General features: G+C 49.7%; 4 protein-coding genes across 4 annotated transcripts; 2 read left to right on the top strand and 2 right to left on the bottom strand.

Moving 5' to 3' along the window:
- Positions 1 to 411: 411 nt before the first annotated feature.
- HOO65_080456 (Peroxisome biosynthesis protein PAS1) lies at positions 412 to 4,277 on the top strand (the record flags this gene model as incomplete). Its single annotated transcript, XM_071004120.1, has 2 exons — positions 412 to 558; positions 654 to 4,277. The coding sequence occupies 2 exons, from the start codon at positions 412 to 414 to the stop codon at positions 4,275 to 4,277; spliced, it is 3,771 nt and encodes a 1,256-aa protein (XP_070856686.1).
- Positions 4,278 to 7,757: 3,480 nt separating this feature from the next.
- On the bottom strand, positions 7,758 to 8,922 carry HOO65_080455 (Thioredoxin; the record flags this gene model as incomplete). The annotated part of the gene is made up of 3 exons (XM_071004328.1): positions 7,758 to 8,102; positions 8,162 to 8,712; positions 8,847 to 8,922. 3 exons carry the CDS (start codon positions 8,920 to 8,922, stop codon positions 7,758 to 7,760), a joined length of 972 nt encoding a protein of 323 aa, XP_070856685.1.
- Positions 8,923 to 9,575: 653 nt separating this feature from the next.
- HOO65_080454 (DNA polymerase V) lies at positions 9,576 to 12,948 on the top strand (the record flags this gene model as incomplete). The annotated part of the gene is made up of 2 exons (XM_071004131.1): positions 9,576 to 10,665; positions 10,754 to 12,948. 2 exons carry the CDS (start codon positions 9,576 to 9,578, stop codon positions 12,946 to 12,948), a joined length of 3,285 nt encoding a protein of 1,094 aa, XP_070856684.1.
- A 327-nt stretch (positions 12,949 to 13,275) lies between these two features.
- Positions 13,276 to 14,469, bottom strand: HOO65_080453 (N-terminal nucleophile aminohydrolase; the record flags this gene model as incomplete). The annotated part of the gene is made up of 4 exons (XM_071004326.1): positions 13,276 to 13,683; positions 13,727 to 13,954; positions 14,057 to 14,281; positions 14,467 to 14,469. The coding sequence occupies 4 exons, from the start codon at positions 14,467 to 14,469 to the stop codon at positions 13,276 to 13,278; spliced, it is 864 nt and encodes a 287-aa protein (XP_070856683.1).
- Between the last annotated feature and the right edge of the window lie 2,031 nt (positions 14,470 to 16,500).

Genomic DNA, 16,500 nt, shown 5'->3' with positions numbered 1-16,500 from the left:
CAAGGCTAGCCGCCTAGCTAGCAACCAACAAATCGGCTGTAACGCGTCAAAGCGCGTCGGGGCGCTCGCTGTTTTAATAGGCATTCCCACAGCTGGGCGCAGCTGTCAGAAGAGTGCGCCACAACTTGTTACGCCACATTTGCATTGGGCCATGAGTATTTGTTGTTTTGTGGCGCTAACCTCGGTGTCGGCACATGCAAATGAAATAAGCATTTGGATCTTAGGATGACATCTGAGAATCGAGACCTGGGGGAAGGAAGCTGTCGTTTGTAACTTCCAGCAAAGATAGTGAGTCCTGCTTTCTTGTGAGCGCAACTGCTCGCTTTCTTTCTACAAGGGGTTAATCTGGCTTTTATTTAATTTTCTTCTTCTTTCTATCTATCTCCCCTCATAATCTTAATATCTGCCATAATGTTTTCTGGCGGTCTCTTTGAATCAATTCGTCCCCGTGCCCGCAACCCGCGGTCGACAACAGCCGAACTGTCGCTAGTTCCGTTAAAGAGCTGCTTGGTCAATCTTCCTACTGTTCTCGAGTCGCTCTTAGTTAGCGTCAACACCGTATGCATCTTGTGCTGTCTCTTATTATTTTTTCTTTTCTATGTTTTTCTATGTTTTTAGTATGCCCCCTTTCTAACACTTGAGTTGTCTTATAGCCCGCCCAAAATGCTATCGTCGAGCTCAACTTCCGGCCTTCGAATGCCTCCTCCTCCCAACCATCTCGCTCTGTGTATCTAGGATGGACTGGCATGCCCAGCAAACATAAAACGCCCTCTCTTGTTGGCGGTCGGGATAGTGGCTACGGCGGCTTGCGTGGTCAGTCTCGTGAAAGCGAGGCGCACTTAGTTGAAATCGACTCCGTATTAGCGACAACTCTTGGTCTCCATGATGGCCAAAAGGTCTTGACAACAGTCCACATTGATCCCCCTCAAGCGCACACCATCAACATCGAACCATTGACCCCTGAGGACTGGGAAATCATCGAACTCCATGCTACCTTCCTCGAACTCAATCTGCTTTCGCAAATTCGCGCTGTACCTAATCCTTTTTTCAAACCAGCCTCGGGACAACCTACCCCTGAAAATTGCTTGACTGTCCACTTGACCCCTACTTCGACTGCTAACATTGTCGTTACTTCGATCGAACCCGCACCATCAGCCGAACATGCCTTTGCCAAGATTGCGCCCGATGCAGAGGTCATCGTAGCCCCCAAAACTCGTCCCAAGACCTCGGCTCGAGGCACTGATACCAGAAGCGTGGCTAGCACGACAAAATCCAAACGTAGTTCAGCAACTAAAAGAGTGCGCGAAGAGCCAAAGCCTGCTATATATCTCCGTGGCCTAGATTGTGCTGTTTGTGACCCTTACTCCTTCGGCAGTGATGATCTTCTAACCCATGGTAACCTTGATTTTACGGTATGGGTTGACTCAAATGCAATTGCTGGTGGTGGTATGAAAGGCGTCAACTACGTTGTAGTTGAGCTTCTTCGCCCATCAACAGGTCCCAAAAAAGTAAAACCGGAGGATGCAGGAAACCTCAAGCCTGAAACCAAATTAGTAGCACGGCTTAAGGAATGGGATGATGCGGCAACTGGCCAGTCAGTAGCCCTATCCTCACCACTATGCGCTGCCCTTGGCTCTCCCGGCCTTGTTGGTGGGGTGGTCAAAATACAAGCCGCGCTACCCCAGACTACCCGACCTAAGCACATCAAGGTCTTCCCCTTTGCAACACGCAGCAAGGAAGACCATGGCCTTAAGTTTGGTGGAGAGTCAAAGGCTGAGAAGGAAGAGTCTGCCCGGCGTATTTGGCAAATCTACTCTGGTGGAAATCAGCCTGGCCACGTGTTTGGGGGGCCAGTCACGGATGGTATGCTTCTAGGCATCTATCCTAGCCTCGGGGATACGACTGGCTGGGAAGGTGGCATCCTCAAAATAGAGGATGGAAGCTCCGACAAAGACCACCACCCATGCTGGCTCTTGGGAATAGACGAAAAAGCACCGATTGAGGTCCAACCTCCAATCCCCCCCCCTGTAGTCAGCAAAGAGACTGAGCATTGGGATCCTACACCGGCCCCTGAAAATGTACTGGCCGGAGTTGATTCACTTTTTGAGAATCTATACACCCAACTGCGCCACATGTCATCTACACTTCTTACTGGCCCTATGGGTGCTGGGAAATCAGAACTGGCCAAGAAGCTTGCCCAGAGAATACGAAGCGAGGAGTTGTACTACACCATCTATTTCCCATGCAAGACCCTCGTCAATGATGAGACTAGGCTGAACACCGTCAAAGACAACCTCGTCCGCATTTTCACTTCAGCCAGCTGGGGGGCTCGTTTAGGTGGCAAGGCGCTCGTAGTTCTAGATGACCTCGATAAGCTATGTCCGGTAGAAACTGAGCTACAGGTCGGCAATGACAACAGCCGTAGCAGGATCCTCAGTGAGACTGTCTGTGCTATGGTCAAGCAATACTGTGCCCCTGGCAGCGGCGTTGTTCTCTTAGCGACTGCGGGTGGCAAAGACACCATAAACAAGGTTATCCTTGGCGGTCACATGGTGCGTGATACTATCGAGATGAAGGCTCCTCACAAAGAAGCACGGCGCGAGATCCTCAGTAGCCTTATTCTCAAAGACTCGAGTGCGTTGCCGTGCAATGGGAAACGCTTTGCCAATGATAGCCCAAGAAATAGCACCGCTGTAGGGCCTTCTAACGAAGATTCTAGTGCGGCTGAAAGCACTGATGCCGATGATGACGATTGGATGGAAACAGATAATCCCAAATCTAGCTGCTCCAGGCGTCGTCGAGCTAAGGGAAACAACGCAGGCGAGAGCAATGGGTTCATTGTTGATGCGGATCTCGACTTTCTCGAAATCGCTGGTCTCACTGATGGCTACATGCCGGTAGATCTTTCCATGCTCGTTTCACGTGCGCGCAGCGAAGCCATGTTCCGGGCTATCAGTGCGTCTTCTTCACACGACGAGGAAGAAGGGTCTCTTCATTTGACTAGAGCCGACTTTGACAAGGCTCTCCAGGGCTTTACTCCGGCTACTTTGCGAAACGTGCCGTTGCAAAAGTCAACCACCACTTTTGCCTCCATTGGAGGGTTAACAGAAACCCGCCAGGTCCTTCTTGAAACACTACAGTACCCCACCAAGTACGCCCCAATCTTTGCCAAATGCCCGCTTCGTCTCCGATCTGGTCTCCTTCTCTACGGATACCCTGGGTGTGGCAAGACGATGTTGGCTGGTGCAGTGGCAGGCGAATGTGGTCTCAATTTTATCAGTGTCAAGGGTCCTGAGATTCTGAACAAGTACATCGGTGCATCTGAGAAGAGTGTGCGGGACCTGTTTGAGCGGGCTCAGGCAGCCAAGCCATGTGTGCTTTTCTTCGATGAGTTCGACTCTATTGCCCCCAAGAGAGGCCATGATTCCACAGGTGTAACTGATCGCGTCGTCAACCAACTGCTTACCCAAATGGATGGTGCCGAGGGCTTGTCTGGAGTTTATGTTCTCGCTGCCACCTCACGACCTGACCTAATTGATTCTGCCCTGCTTCGTCCTGGCCGTCTAGACAAGTCCCTTCTTTGTGGCCTTCCCACGGCGGAAGATCGCCAGGATATTGTCCGTGCGTTGTGCAGTAAAATACGCCTAAGCGATGATCTTCTCAGTGGTGACAAGTTTGCAGAATTAGGCCGACGTACCGAGGGCTTTTCAGGCGCTGATTTGCAGGCTCTTGTTTCTAACGCTCAACTAGAAGCCATCCATGATGTTTTAAATGTAGCTGAGGGCCAGCTGAGCACCACTGTTTCCAGTACTGTTTCGGGAAAGCCCCGCAATAGTGGCAGTGTGCCTAGCTTCGTCAAGTTCAAATACGGCGCCGATGACGATGCTTCCAGACTTGACGGCATTCCTAAGACACGCTCTGCTGAGCTAGCTGAAAATGCAGCCATTTTGGCCAAGCTTGAAAGCATCAAGGCTGCGCGGAAGCGTGCCCACGGCAGCGCAGGAGGAGACGCTGCGTTTGTCAAGGGCAAGTCTGTAGCCGTAGCGCCGAGGGCTGACACGAACGGCAAAAAGGAAGCTAACGGTGGCGGTGTAGACGTGGTGACTGTGGGATGGAAACATCTAGCCGCAGCGCTGGAAAACACTCGCCCAAGTATATCGGCCAAAGAGCGCATGCGGCTAGAGAAGATATACGCTGAGTTTGTTGGAGCACGCAGCGGAGAAATGAAGGACGGGCAGGGGAGTTCCGAAATCGGTGGCCGGAGCAGCTTGATGTAACGTCGTTTGGGGGATCATCAATGAACGCAACGATGTTCTCTGTTTCGTGGGCTATGGTATCAAAATTAGAGCAGGCATCACTTCAATTGGAAAGCCAAGTTCTACCAGTATGAAATTTCAACTCAGGTCATCTATTAGCTTCAGAAGGAGGCGGATGGACTATTCATCTTGTTATACTCGAAATGTAGAAAAAATAAAGTGCCGACGTCAAATACAACTATCACGCAGGATATCCAGCTCTAGCATCGTGAAAGACCGAACACCTGCTTCCTAGTACTCACTCTTATTACCAACATCTTTAGTTCTGCCATTACAATGCATGCTTTCTTACTTATGCGTAGCTTTAGGTTTAAGGGTTCTTTTAGAGTCCAACACGCAAGACTTTATTAATATTTTCTACATTCCGCCAACACATTATACCGATTACAGCAACGACAAGGCAAAACTCCGATGCTGAGGCAGACTTCGCTTTAGCTAAGACGAGCCTGATTTACCTATTCATTAGAGGGTACTATCCAATTGACTAACGACCACTAATCAGCCCCCTCAAGAACCTATCAAAGTAGGAGTTTAAGATATTTCTACATCTATCAAATATAACCACAGTGTAACACAAGACAACACTGCATGCAGAAGTGGCAAGGATAGTGAGTCTTGTAGTAAGCTACCCCGTGGTCCTCCCTTCTTGGCTCCCATGTTTCTGGCGTCATGACTTACGAGACAAGCAACTAGCTAATACCATCGTCCTGTGTAACTCCCGAGCGGGCACGCTTAGATTTTAATCGTCTCCAATGGCTCTTTAGAGTTCAGCTCCACAGCCAGAACGGCACTGTATCAAGCGTAGCCCTAGGGAATACCTGCCAGTTTCCGGGGCCGGAAATCTACGGTGACCGCATGTAAAGTAGCCTAAAAGACCGCCGGCTTTGGGGACAGAGATAGGCTCCGGCGGAGTAGGGCAGTTTTGCCCTTCTGTGGGCGTGATTGCAGCAAGGGGGGAATAACTTGGATTGCACTTGAACATCAATTCATTCGATATCTACTGGAATCACCAAGATCAAACGATGCCGAATTGGCTGCCGGACAGAATTGACCACTACAGATTTTGAGGGAAAGAAGAACATATGATTCCAAGCAAGCTCGTTCGTTACTCGCCTTCATTGTGTAGTAGTCTCAGAACAAAGGAGGGGGTTTTAATTTTAGTTCATTTAACGTCTACTCGAATCACAGAGCAACACTGGGCAGTATAGAAGAAAAAAAAGAATGTATGTATGTATGTATTATTTAGCGTCTACCTACCGGTTTTCCACGGTAATACGACGGCATGTTCTGGACGGGAGCACCTCCCGGGCGGTCAGCAGTAACAGGAACGCTTAGATTTCGAGCATCCTCTATGACTTTTTAGGGTCCGGCAATAAAGCCAGGAGTTTGTTTGTTTGTTTGTTTGTTTGTTCTATTTAACGTCTACCTACAGGTATTTCACCGTAATACGACGGCCTTCCGGCCGGGAGCACCTCCCGGGCGGTCCGCAGTGACAGGAACGCATAGACTTCAACCTTCTCCTATGACTTTTTAGGGTCCAGCAATAAAGCCAGGAGGGTCTCTGTATAGCGCGGCCCGAGGGCGTACCTGTCTGGTTCCAGGATTGGTTACCTGATATTTTTGGTTGGTGGAGGCCCCGTGTAAAGACTAGTCTAAAAGGCCCCCGGCTGTCGGCACGGGGGGTAGGCCCCGGCGGAGTACAGTGGTTGATAAAGCCAGGAGGATTCTCTCTCTAGCATACCTGTCGGGTAAGAAGAAAAAAAAAAGAAATTCGATTTGAATATATTTAACGTCTACTGGAATCACCAAGGAACATGTAATATAGCACGCTCAAAAAGATATGAACAATCATGAGTTGGGCGCGATTCGAACGCGCGATCCTTTCGAAACTGTGGAACCCTTCTCGGGCATAAGGGATTCAAGTAATGCCTTGAACACAGCGCCTTAACCACTCGGCCACCAACCCATATTGTGTGATGCTTGAAAAAAAACGTGAAAAAAATGAGAAAATGAAAAAAAAAAAAAGAAAAAAACGGAGAGAGAATCTTTGATATTCTTGTTTTTCTGCCGACAATTATCGCAATATCACGAGCCATAATAGTTTAGTGGTTAGAATACGTCGTTGTGGCCATCTATCTGTTCCTCAACATCCCGACGTGACCCATGTTCGATTCATGGTTATGGCACGCTTTCTTTTTTTTGAGCACGCTTCTGGCTAATTGTTCGGTGCCCCTCCAGGCCGGCCGTCTGTCTGTCTGTACGTTCAAAAAATATAATTTTTTTAACTTCCGGTATGCAAAGTCAGTTTTAGAGCAACAAGTCAACTTGGGAGCTGCCGTTGTATTGCTGTGGAAAGCCAGTAAGTAGGTAGACGTTAAATAGCACAAAAAAAAAACTTGGAGCAATGGAGCTTCGCTCAGTAAAACTCTATAGTGAACCTTACAGAGGGTTAGTTCTGTCCGGTAGCCGGTCCGGCGTCGTTTGATCTGTGTGATTCCCGTAGACGTTAAATATATTCAAGTTCAAGTCCAAGTTCTCTTACTACCATAAGAGGTAGTGAAGAGCCAGACCCACTACCCTTTAAAGAGTTTTCAAGACCGAAAAATCCATCACAGGACATGACAGCCCGCTTTGCGGACGTGCATGCGATCGGGAAGTTAACATTGGAGTCGGTACGGTACAGCGTGCATCGATTCTGCGGACTGAATGGATGGATGCTTCAAGGTTACATGTTTACAAAATAGAATTCATGTTTGTTTGATTTTTAAAATGTCCCGCCTCAATCTACCGCCCCAGCACGCCCTCTTAAAAGAGGAACACCAGAGGCGGCATATGTAGACAAAGAGGTTTCTTCTTCCACTTCCCGAGGGAGAATGACAGAAAAAACCTCAACTGAGCTCGCGGGCCTGCAATTGATTGTTCTGTGACAAACAGCTGACGCTTCCTTTCTTAAAGATCAGATCAACGGCTATCAAAAATCCCCAAAAGAGAACAAAAGACAACACATCAACCTAATTGGTCGTTGAAATCATGAACCAGAAGCAACAAGGGGAAACTTGAGCTGTGCCAGCCGCACAAAGAAGAAAAGAAGAGAAGAACTGATTCAAGAATTTGGGCGGGCACTGCAGTCTATTTATACAAGAAATGGCAAGAAACTATGGGGCAAAGGCTTTTTTGACTGGCCAAACTAAAAAATGGGTCAGGGCCCATAAAAAAAACTGGCTAACATGTGGCTTACGTGGCAGATCTGTGGCTGGCCGCAGTTGGCATTTAGTAGGATATAGTATGTCTCAAAGCATTATAAAAAGAACTTGCCAACGGCAGCATCGATTTGTTCTTCGGCTGGCAACTCATCTTTGATCTAAATACTGCTGCCACGGCAAATGCTGGCCCCATCTAGTAATCTTCCACAATATAGCCCATACCCTCTGCCATATTGCCTTAGTGATCTTCTATCTTCTCTAACTTGGTCACTTTGCGAGATTCGCCCACCTCGCCAATGTAACGAATGCGATCGATGCGAGTAATATCGCCTTCGCCGTCTCCCTCAACAAAATAGAGCACAATGCTAGTAATCTTTTGGAATTTGACAAAGCGCAGTGGGATGTTGGCGGTGCCTTGGTCGTTCCAGTCCTTGTCAGCGAGTGTGATAGCCTGGGTGGGGGGTAAGTCGTCGGCTTCGTTGAAGTCGAGATTGTGTGGCTGGTTGATATAGACGTGGATGAGTTTAGGACGCATGATTTCCGCATCGTCCTCTTCATTTTCCTTGGGGGGCAGTGAGGTTATCTAGATCATTATGTCAGTTAACCATGCTCAATACCCTTATTCATTATTATTTTTGGTACCTGTATCGTGTGCAGCTTCGAGACCGAGTCAAGCGGAGTGTATAGTAATAGCTGCTGGTCGACTGAGCTTTCCACCCAGTCTCTTTCTTCAGTAGCAGCAGCCGCACTTCCAGGGCTGAGAGCACTGGGCTTTGACGGGGACAGCAGTTTGCGGGCCGAGTCATCCGAGTTGAGCAGGTCCACCCCCTTGCGATCAACGGACCCAGTGATGTCTGCATAGCCGCGTGCAATGCTAGCACCATTCCACATGGCCTCGGGCTCGCTTGGGCCCCCTACTGGTAGTTGGCCAGAGATTCCAGGTTGCAACCGCAGTCCCCCGCCGATATTTCCAACCTGCTTTAGTTCCGATTCCTTCATGACTTTGTCCAGCTTGCCCTTCGAAAAGGTAGCAATAGAAGGGGTGTCAGTGATGTTAAAGTGGGCAGCAATTTCGCTGCGTAGGCCCACGTTTACCTTGCCAAAGGCAACCTTTCCAGGTGCCTTGAAGTAGTTGGTTTGCATACCAATGACTTGGAGGAGAGCGTTGCTCTTTTGGCAGTCATTCATGTAAACTGAAATAGAATTCAGGGTGTTAGTCACCCTCGCCAGGAAAGTCTAGAATAAAAGGCAACAACATCGTTGCAAGGCGAAATCTAGAATTACGTCTTGATATTCTGCCTGTTGGATGGCCATGGTTGCCACTTACAGGTAACAACGAAAGTTGCCGTGTTCTTGACCAGACCCTCGATTTGATCAAGACTTTCAATCTCTACTATTGTCATGGCTGCTTTTGAGATTCTAAAGTAGTTTTTAAGCAACAAATTGTCGATAATATTTCCGCTCGGCACTGCAAAATTGTGAACGCTGAAGAGGGAGGGGGAGGAGTCAGGGCTAAATAAAGACAAGTTATTGGTAATATTTATACTGTCTATAGCTTTGCAAGCAGTACAAAGGGTAAAAGGATGAGATCCGGAAACTTCGTAGAAACGGGCTTTCAATTGGCAGCAAAAATATAAAGAATTTAGGTAGATTTGAAAACGATGTTGTAGTTTGGCAACATTCAAAGCTAGATGGTAAAGCTTAAGAGGCCTTAGCCTTATGATGCAAGCACTAGCCCAAGGCAGCTTGTTTACAGTAATCCAACCAATCAGCGAAAAAAGAGACTTTGATGAAGTGAGGGACCAACCTTGAAAGGCTAGCCTCTAGTTTTTTAGGCTTTACAGCAACAATACTAGGGTTAATTTATGAAGGCGGTCAAGTAGTGTCAAGGCGGTGAGATTGTGCTTTTTAAATTTCACCTAGCAGAAAAGCATATCAAGATAGCCCCACATTAAATTTTGTGGTAGAGATCTCGGAGCAAGCTTCTTGAGTTGCCTTGGCTGCAAAGTTTCTCCTCGCATTTTTCTTGCTATCAAAAACCATAATTTTAGACAAAATGGGCAGCAAACGCAAGAGAAGCAATAATAAAGATGGCCAGGTTAAAAAGGCCCGGCCCTCAGACATTCCTCCAATGGTTCCTCCTGGCGATATGGACTCCGATACCGAAGAGACCCCGGCTACCGATGGCCCCTCGAAAACCATAACCACGGCTCTTCGCCCATTTCCTACGACGCCTGTTGACCTTAAGCAACCGACCGAATCGTTGGATATCAAGGACCGCATTGGCGAAGCGCTTCTGTATGATCGTCTCGGCAGTGAAGATGACACTGTGCGGAGTGCGGCTGCCTTGGCTATTCTCAAGGGCCTGCTGGGCTCTGAAGCGAACGAGGGAGTAGCTGAAGAGGAACTTCAGCGGCATTTGGAAAAGCGCCTATTTGCCGGCCTGGCTAGTGGGCGCAATGCATCCCGTGTAGGTCTTAGCCTGGTGTTGACAGAAATTCTATTCCAACTCTTTGGTGCTGCCAACGCTGCAAGCAAGTACCCTGAAATTACCTTTGAAAGCGTGCTTGAGCGCTTGGTCAAGCTTAATGAGACAATTGGAAATGTGCCGGGCCAGCAGGAGCGTGATGTGTTCTTCGGTCAGTTGTTTGGCATCGAGTGCTTTGTCAAGGCCAAGATCTTGGCTGGCGAGCCCAAGCGCTGGATCTCGCTGCTCAACTTGCTTTTGAGATTGGCTGAGCGCAAGGTCTGGCTGAGACCACAGTGCTGCTGGATTATAGCTCAAGCGCTGGGGCAGCTAACTCGCGAACAAACACAAATGACACTGGAGCGCTTGGCTAAGGAGGGCTTGGCTAAGACTTCAGACAGTGTTGGCATTTGGCTCCAGGCGCGCAAGACATTCCCAAATTTGGAAGTCAAGCCATGGGGAAACCCACTCTCGGCCAAGGCTTTGTCAGACTTGGCTACAGTGTTGAAGGAGACAGCACATGATGATGGTGGCGAAGTTCATGAGACCAGGAAGACTAAGGTGCCCAATGCGACGTCACAGCTGCATTTTGCATGGGATTTGTTGGCAGAGCACTTCCACAACTTGGGCAATGACTGCGCTCGTGAGTTCAACTCATTTTGGGTCCGCGTTGTTGATGGTATGTACTTGGTGGCGATACATGCTATATGCGTGAAGATGATGTCTATTCTTTGTGAAAAAAAAAAGCTAACATGATGTACTCCTAGATGGCTTGTTCTCCAAGACTGCAACAAACGGCCAGAAACTACGCGGCTTCCTCGTTTTCCAGAAGCTTCTCACAGTATTTGCTCTTCAGCACGATCTTATCCGCGTGCTCTTTAGCCGAAATCTTATGGCTTGTCTGATGAACCAGGCCGCCAAGGAAGACCGCTTTCTGCATATTGCCGCCCAGCGTGCTCTCAAGTCTGTATCGGACCTTGCTAGCTGCATCCCATCCACCGCACCTGTGCTTGTCAAGGCCGTGCTAGGATCCAATGGCTCGTATGCTTTTGATGCGCGGACAAACAGCAAGACTGTTGAGAAAACACTGCAAAAGACTCAGGCCTCCGAGGCGTCTGATATTGTGGCATTTTTAGAGCAGCGTCTCCGGGAAACCACTGGGCCAGACTCGGCTGATAGTGTTGCGCACCTTCATGCCTATGTCGAGTATCTTTACAAGCTGATGGACTCGAGTGAAGCACCCGAGAATAAGCAGGCTGATGCTGCTGGGGGCGAAGGCTCGGCTGCTAGTTTGGCTATTCATAAGCTGGCTCAACTGGCCTACGCCCCTGCTAAAGAGGCGGCCGCATTGGGATTAACAGAAAAGACCAAGGACCTGTGCAAGACGCGTCTGGAGTCGGCCTTTGCCAAGCTCTCTCGCCGCACTGAAGATATGACGTATCTTTGCCACGCCATTGCGGCAATTGACCCCGACATGTTCGATATGGAGGAGGAGATTTCCACCGAGCTAGCCGAGGCCCGTAAACAGATGAAGAAGCTTCTCAAGCCGGCGACTAGCGGCGAGAAAAAGACAAAGGCCAGCAAAGAGAAGAGCAAGGCTGATAAGAAGAGCAAAAAGGATGTTATTGTTGAGGAAGCTAAGACTGCTGCTATTGAAGACAAGAACGACGAAGCTGTACGCAAGGGCCTAGCTCTGATGTACGCTGTGTCGATTTTCCAGCTATACAACGATGACCCAGATGCGCTGAACATGCTTAATGACTTGAAGCAGTACCAAAAGCAGTTCAAGGCTCGCAGCGCTAGTAAGAAAAAGGCCAAGGATGACTCGGAAGGCGATGAGGATCCAGTGTTTGCACTGTTTGTTGAGATTCTCTTGTCCATGGTAGCGAGGCCCTCGTCACTAACACGCCAGGTGAGCAAACAGGTGTTTGAGGCTTTTTCGTCTTATATCACAGCTGCTGGCTTGCAGGCTCTAGTTACAGTTCTCAACACAAGTGAGGATATGGAGGGCCAGCGTGCGTTGTTCGAGAATACAGACGAAATGGAGCTAGACGAGGGGGAGACAGAAGATGGGAAGAAGGTAGATGCTGATGCTGATATGGTTGATCTGGATGACATGTCGGTAGACGGTGATTCAGATCTAGTGGCCCAAATCAGTACAGTGAACGCGGGCGACTCAGACTCAGACTCCGACTCAGAATCAAATCCCGAGCCGGGTTCTGACGAGTCGGAATCTGAGGAAGACGATGGCGAGGACCACGAAGCCTTCGACAAGAAGCTCGCAGCGGTATTACGCACACACCGTGCCGATGCCGACGCCGATGCTTCATCCGGATCCGAGTCAGATATGAGCGATGGTGAGATGCTTGCGCTTGATGATAAGATTGCTGCAGCCTTCAAGTCACGACGCAATGAAATGGCGCCCTCGCGCAAGGCCACTGCAGCTGCTAAAGAGGCCACCCTCAACTTCAAGCACCGTGTCCTCGACCTACTCGACATCTTTGTGCGTGTCCAGGCCATGTCACCCTTAGCTTTCACACTCCTGGCACCACTGGTAGCCCTAGTCAATCGCACAAGTAGCAAGCCGCTTGCTTCACGTGCCGTCGACGTGCTGCTAACCCACCAAAAGACTCTGCGTAAGGAGTTGACACCAGCTGTTGTGGCGGCCTCGAGGATGCAGATTGACGGGCTGCTGGAGGAACTGCGCAACGTGCATGAGGCGGTTGCTCTACAGGGCAACAATTCTGCGCAGTTCGCCAAGGCGGCATCTACGGCGAGTTTGGCGCTAGCATCGGCGCTGTATGCACTAGACAAAGAGGCCATTGAGCATGTGGTGATGGAGTACGGCGTGGTACAGACGGGCTGGATTGCAGGGCGGATCAAGATTCATACGTCATTCTTCTCGTCATGGCTGAATTGGTGCCAGAGTCGGGCACAGGCCAACGAGAATAAGAAGGCGTAGATTTAACCTAGAGAAGGGGGAAGGACAGAACTTTCACTACTGGGGCTAGGAAGGCGTTACAAGGACGGACAGACAATACGCAACAAAAGCAGCCTATTTACACATGTATACATGATTATTACTGTTATTACGAATAGCATAAATAGTACAGGATAGTTCGGACAATATGACAATACAAATAACATAAACAGGGAAACAACAGGGCCACCAAGCCATGGCAACTTGTATGCATAGAGAGTAAAGAAACATGCCTAACTCCATTGGTGAGTGTATTTGATTGAAATGAGTAATGCTTGCTTACCAGCAGCCCTGGATTCGACTCAATGCCTAGTCCTCCATCTTGTCCTCGTCCGTCTTATCATTATTGTCCTCATCATCATCATCATCATCGTCGTCGTCATCATCCTCATCCTCAGCCTTTGCCAGCTTCATGGCCTCATCCACCAGCTCACGCGGTACTTCTTCGTGGCGACCCTTTGTCGGACCGGCAGCATTGCTGATCCACGTCATCTCCAGCTCGTAATCCTTGGACGCGTCGTCGCCATGACTCTTGTATATGATGCGCGCGGCCTGTTTAACGCCATCTTCCAGCGTTAGGTTGCCAGCCGACAGGTCTAGTTTCTCTAGCTCTGCCTTGGCTACCTGGCGGCCCTTGCCTGTAGCTGCACCATAGTAGCCCCAGAACAATCCACTAGGCTCGATCATGTAGAGGAAGGGGGCCGCCGTGTTTCTGGCCTGTGACCTTGCCACCAGCACCGCACGAGGGGCCGTCACCAACTTCGCCATCAACGGGCAGTTCGTGCTCTGGGTCAAAACCGCCGATAATGGCCGTGATGCCAAAGGGACGGACGTACGAGTGGCAGGTGTAGGCCTGGAGGTAGCCGCCCATCCGCGAGGCAAGAACTTCGGTAGTGATGGGGGACTTGTAGTTGGTGCGGAATGAGGCAGCTTCGTCGCGAGCACGGTTGACAAAATGTCTGCCATCGGGGATCATGCCAGAATAGACCTGATGAAAGAGGAGGGGGGAGGTGGTTAGTCACGGTTTGTGTCAATAGCAACCGGAATACTGAAGGTTGGGGCCGAAACAGATAGGCTATAGACCACTTACAACGCCAAGATGTTTGTCGACTGTAGAAATGCGCTTGTTGGCACCAGGCTTCAACAGCTTGGACCCTATGATCTTTTCAACGGCCAGCACAACACCGTCCTTGCAGCGGATACCAATGGATGTTCCTGCGCTCTCAACGGCCTTGACAGCGTATTCAACCTGGAAGTTGCGACCATCGGGCGAGTAAATAGAGTTGGCTAAGTCATAGCCAGTACCGATTGATGTCTACAAGAGGGGGATGGGATGTTAGCCAGAATGATCGGGAGAAGCCAAGGATAGCATCGCAAGACTCGAGGCGGGGGGATTGAGCCCGGGATACGAGATTGACGTCGGGCGGAGGCTGGAGCTTAGAGAAGTGCGCGGGGCTAGCCTGATAGCCGGTCATCTCTGCAGTTGATGATATCACGCACCATCTTTAAAGCTTTGTAGATTATCGACTTGGCGGAGGAAGGAGACGCAAGCGAAGACAGAGAAGTCTGGGGAAGGAATGGAGACAGCAAAAATCGGAACACAAACAACGGCAGAATAAGCAAACACGTTGGTAGAGAAGGAAACTATGCTAGGCTTATTCGTGTGGTGCTTTGAGTGCTCTGGCGGTAACTTTGGTGCTGGTTGTTTGGCTTTGGTGATGATGAAGCTTGATGCTCTGCCTTGGCCCACCCCAGCTTCAGCTACCCAGAAAGGTCAGGCCCCACCTTTATTTTCCAAGAGAAAAGCAAAGCAAGCAGGAAGGAGCTGTTGGACAAGGCACCCAGTCAACTGCGTGGAAGAGCAAAGTGTCTAGTGTGGCTGAACAAGTAAAAACGTGGCGGGTTGAACGTGGCTGATGATGTTTAGGGTTAGGGGTCGAGAAGGGTAGAGAAGGGCCAGGAGGGTAGGGGGACAAGAGTCTAAATTCGTTGGGCTCCGATGATGGCCGTTGAACTATGCATCCGGGAAAGCTGCAAGGGGCCTGCGGCAAGTGGAGAGTGTGACGCTCGAGGGGGCAGAAGGGGGAGTCGGACTGAAGATAGTTGGTGAAGAAAGAGTGCATGGAATACCGACCAGTGTATGGACATGAGAAGACGATCGTCTTCTGCTATCCGAGACTATAGGGTGAGCCAAGTTGGGCACGATCCCTCCTTCTAATTTCGTTTTATACCAACAGAATCATGTGGTTCATTTTCTTCCGGCTGTTTCAACATGGTTAAGAAGTGTCTCGATTAGGCTGCAGCTGAAGGCGACAGAGACAGCAAAAAGGGCCTGAGCTTGGTCTTTGGACTGGTATGGCTAGGCGGCTGCCTGCTACCGTCTTGACAGCACAGAATGCAGTCATGGAATCTACAGCAGGTCTTATGGCACTGCACCGCAACATCCTTTCTTGCTGGCATAGCGAACATATGCAATGCATTTACATCGGACGTACTGCATTAGACCTTTACTGTGTCCGCTGTACTCGCACCCATCCATGCACGGATATGATTGCTGTGTTTATGCACACCAAACAAACTCATGGCACCTCGCTTTGCATATGCAGCTGCAGGTGGGCTGGTGGCTTGCACTAACCCGACTAGGGCTGATTGGTACCCGATGGGGGGGGGGGGGGCTTGCAACAAACAACAAACATGGACTTTAGTTGTTGTATGCCTGTCTATATTGCGAAGCTAAGATAGCCACAGATGGCTAAAGATGTCGTGGCTTTCAAACGGGCCTATAACTCACCAATCTGCTTTGTCCAGTTCCTCCCCCAGACCATACATTTCCCGTGAATTACTGCGCATTGCTGTGCATACTGCGGCTTCTTTCGGCTCTCAACAGCAGCCCATGGACAGTGGGCGGCTCTTGTTTTGAATAGTGTCTTGTCCTCCTCCTCTTGTGTCTGTAGACCCCCCCTGGCTCTTAATTCGGCCCAACCAACAACAGCCAAGCCAAGTGGATGGATGACATGACTGGGGAGGACTGATCGCTGGCCAGTAGGGCCGGTGGTTAAGAGAGAAAAAGAAACCAGCTAGAGCCTGAAACGAAGGCAATGCAGGGCAGGCAAAGAGGAGGGAAAGAAGACCAATGAAAAGAAAACAAAAGGCCTGCACGCGGCAGCTCGACAACTTGGAGGCTCTACTTGGTACACGCTGATATTGGCCTGGTCTGGCCTAGGCCTGGTCCGTTCAGGCCCTTCTCCCTTTCTGCCTTTCTGCCTTTCTGCCTCCCTGCCTACCTGCCTTCCTCCCTTCTCGCATACTCAACACGTGCTCCCTTGGTCAAGTGCTGTGCCTTGTGGTGGTGCATCATGTGTGGTCGGCATCTCTGCAGTTTATGTAGATATGCCGTATTAGTTATGGCATTGCTTTGTGCCTTGTTGTATGCTTGGCCGTCGCCTATATATAGCCTATAGTCGGAAATAAACATCACAAGCAGCCCAAAGCTAGCCAAATCCCTCGTCTGGCTTTATCTCGTGCTGCATGCTT

The sequence above is a fragment of the Ceratocystis lukuohia genome (genome assembly GCF_044167205.1).
Source record: "Ceratocystis lukuohia strain C4212 chromosome Unknown Supercontig8_pilon, whole genome shotgun sequence".
NCBI lineage: Eukaryota > Fungi > Ascomycota > Sordariomycetes > Microascales > Ceratocystidaceae > Ceratocystis > Ceratocystis lukuohia.
This window is presented reverse-complemented; position numbering and strand designations above follow the sequence as displayed.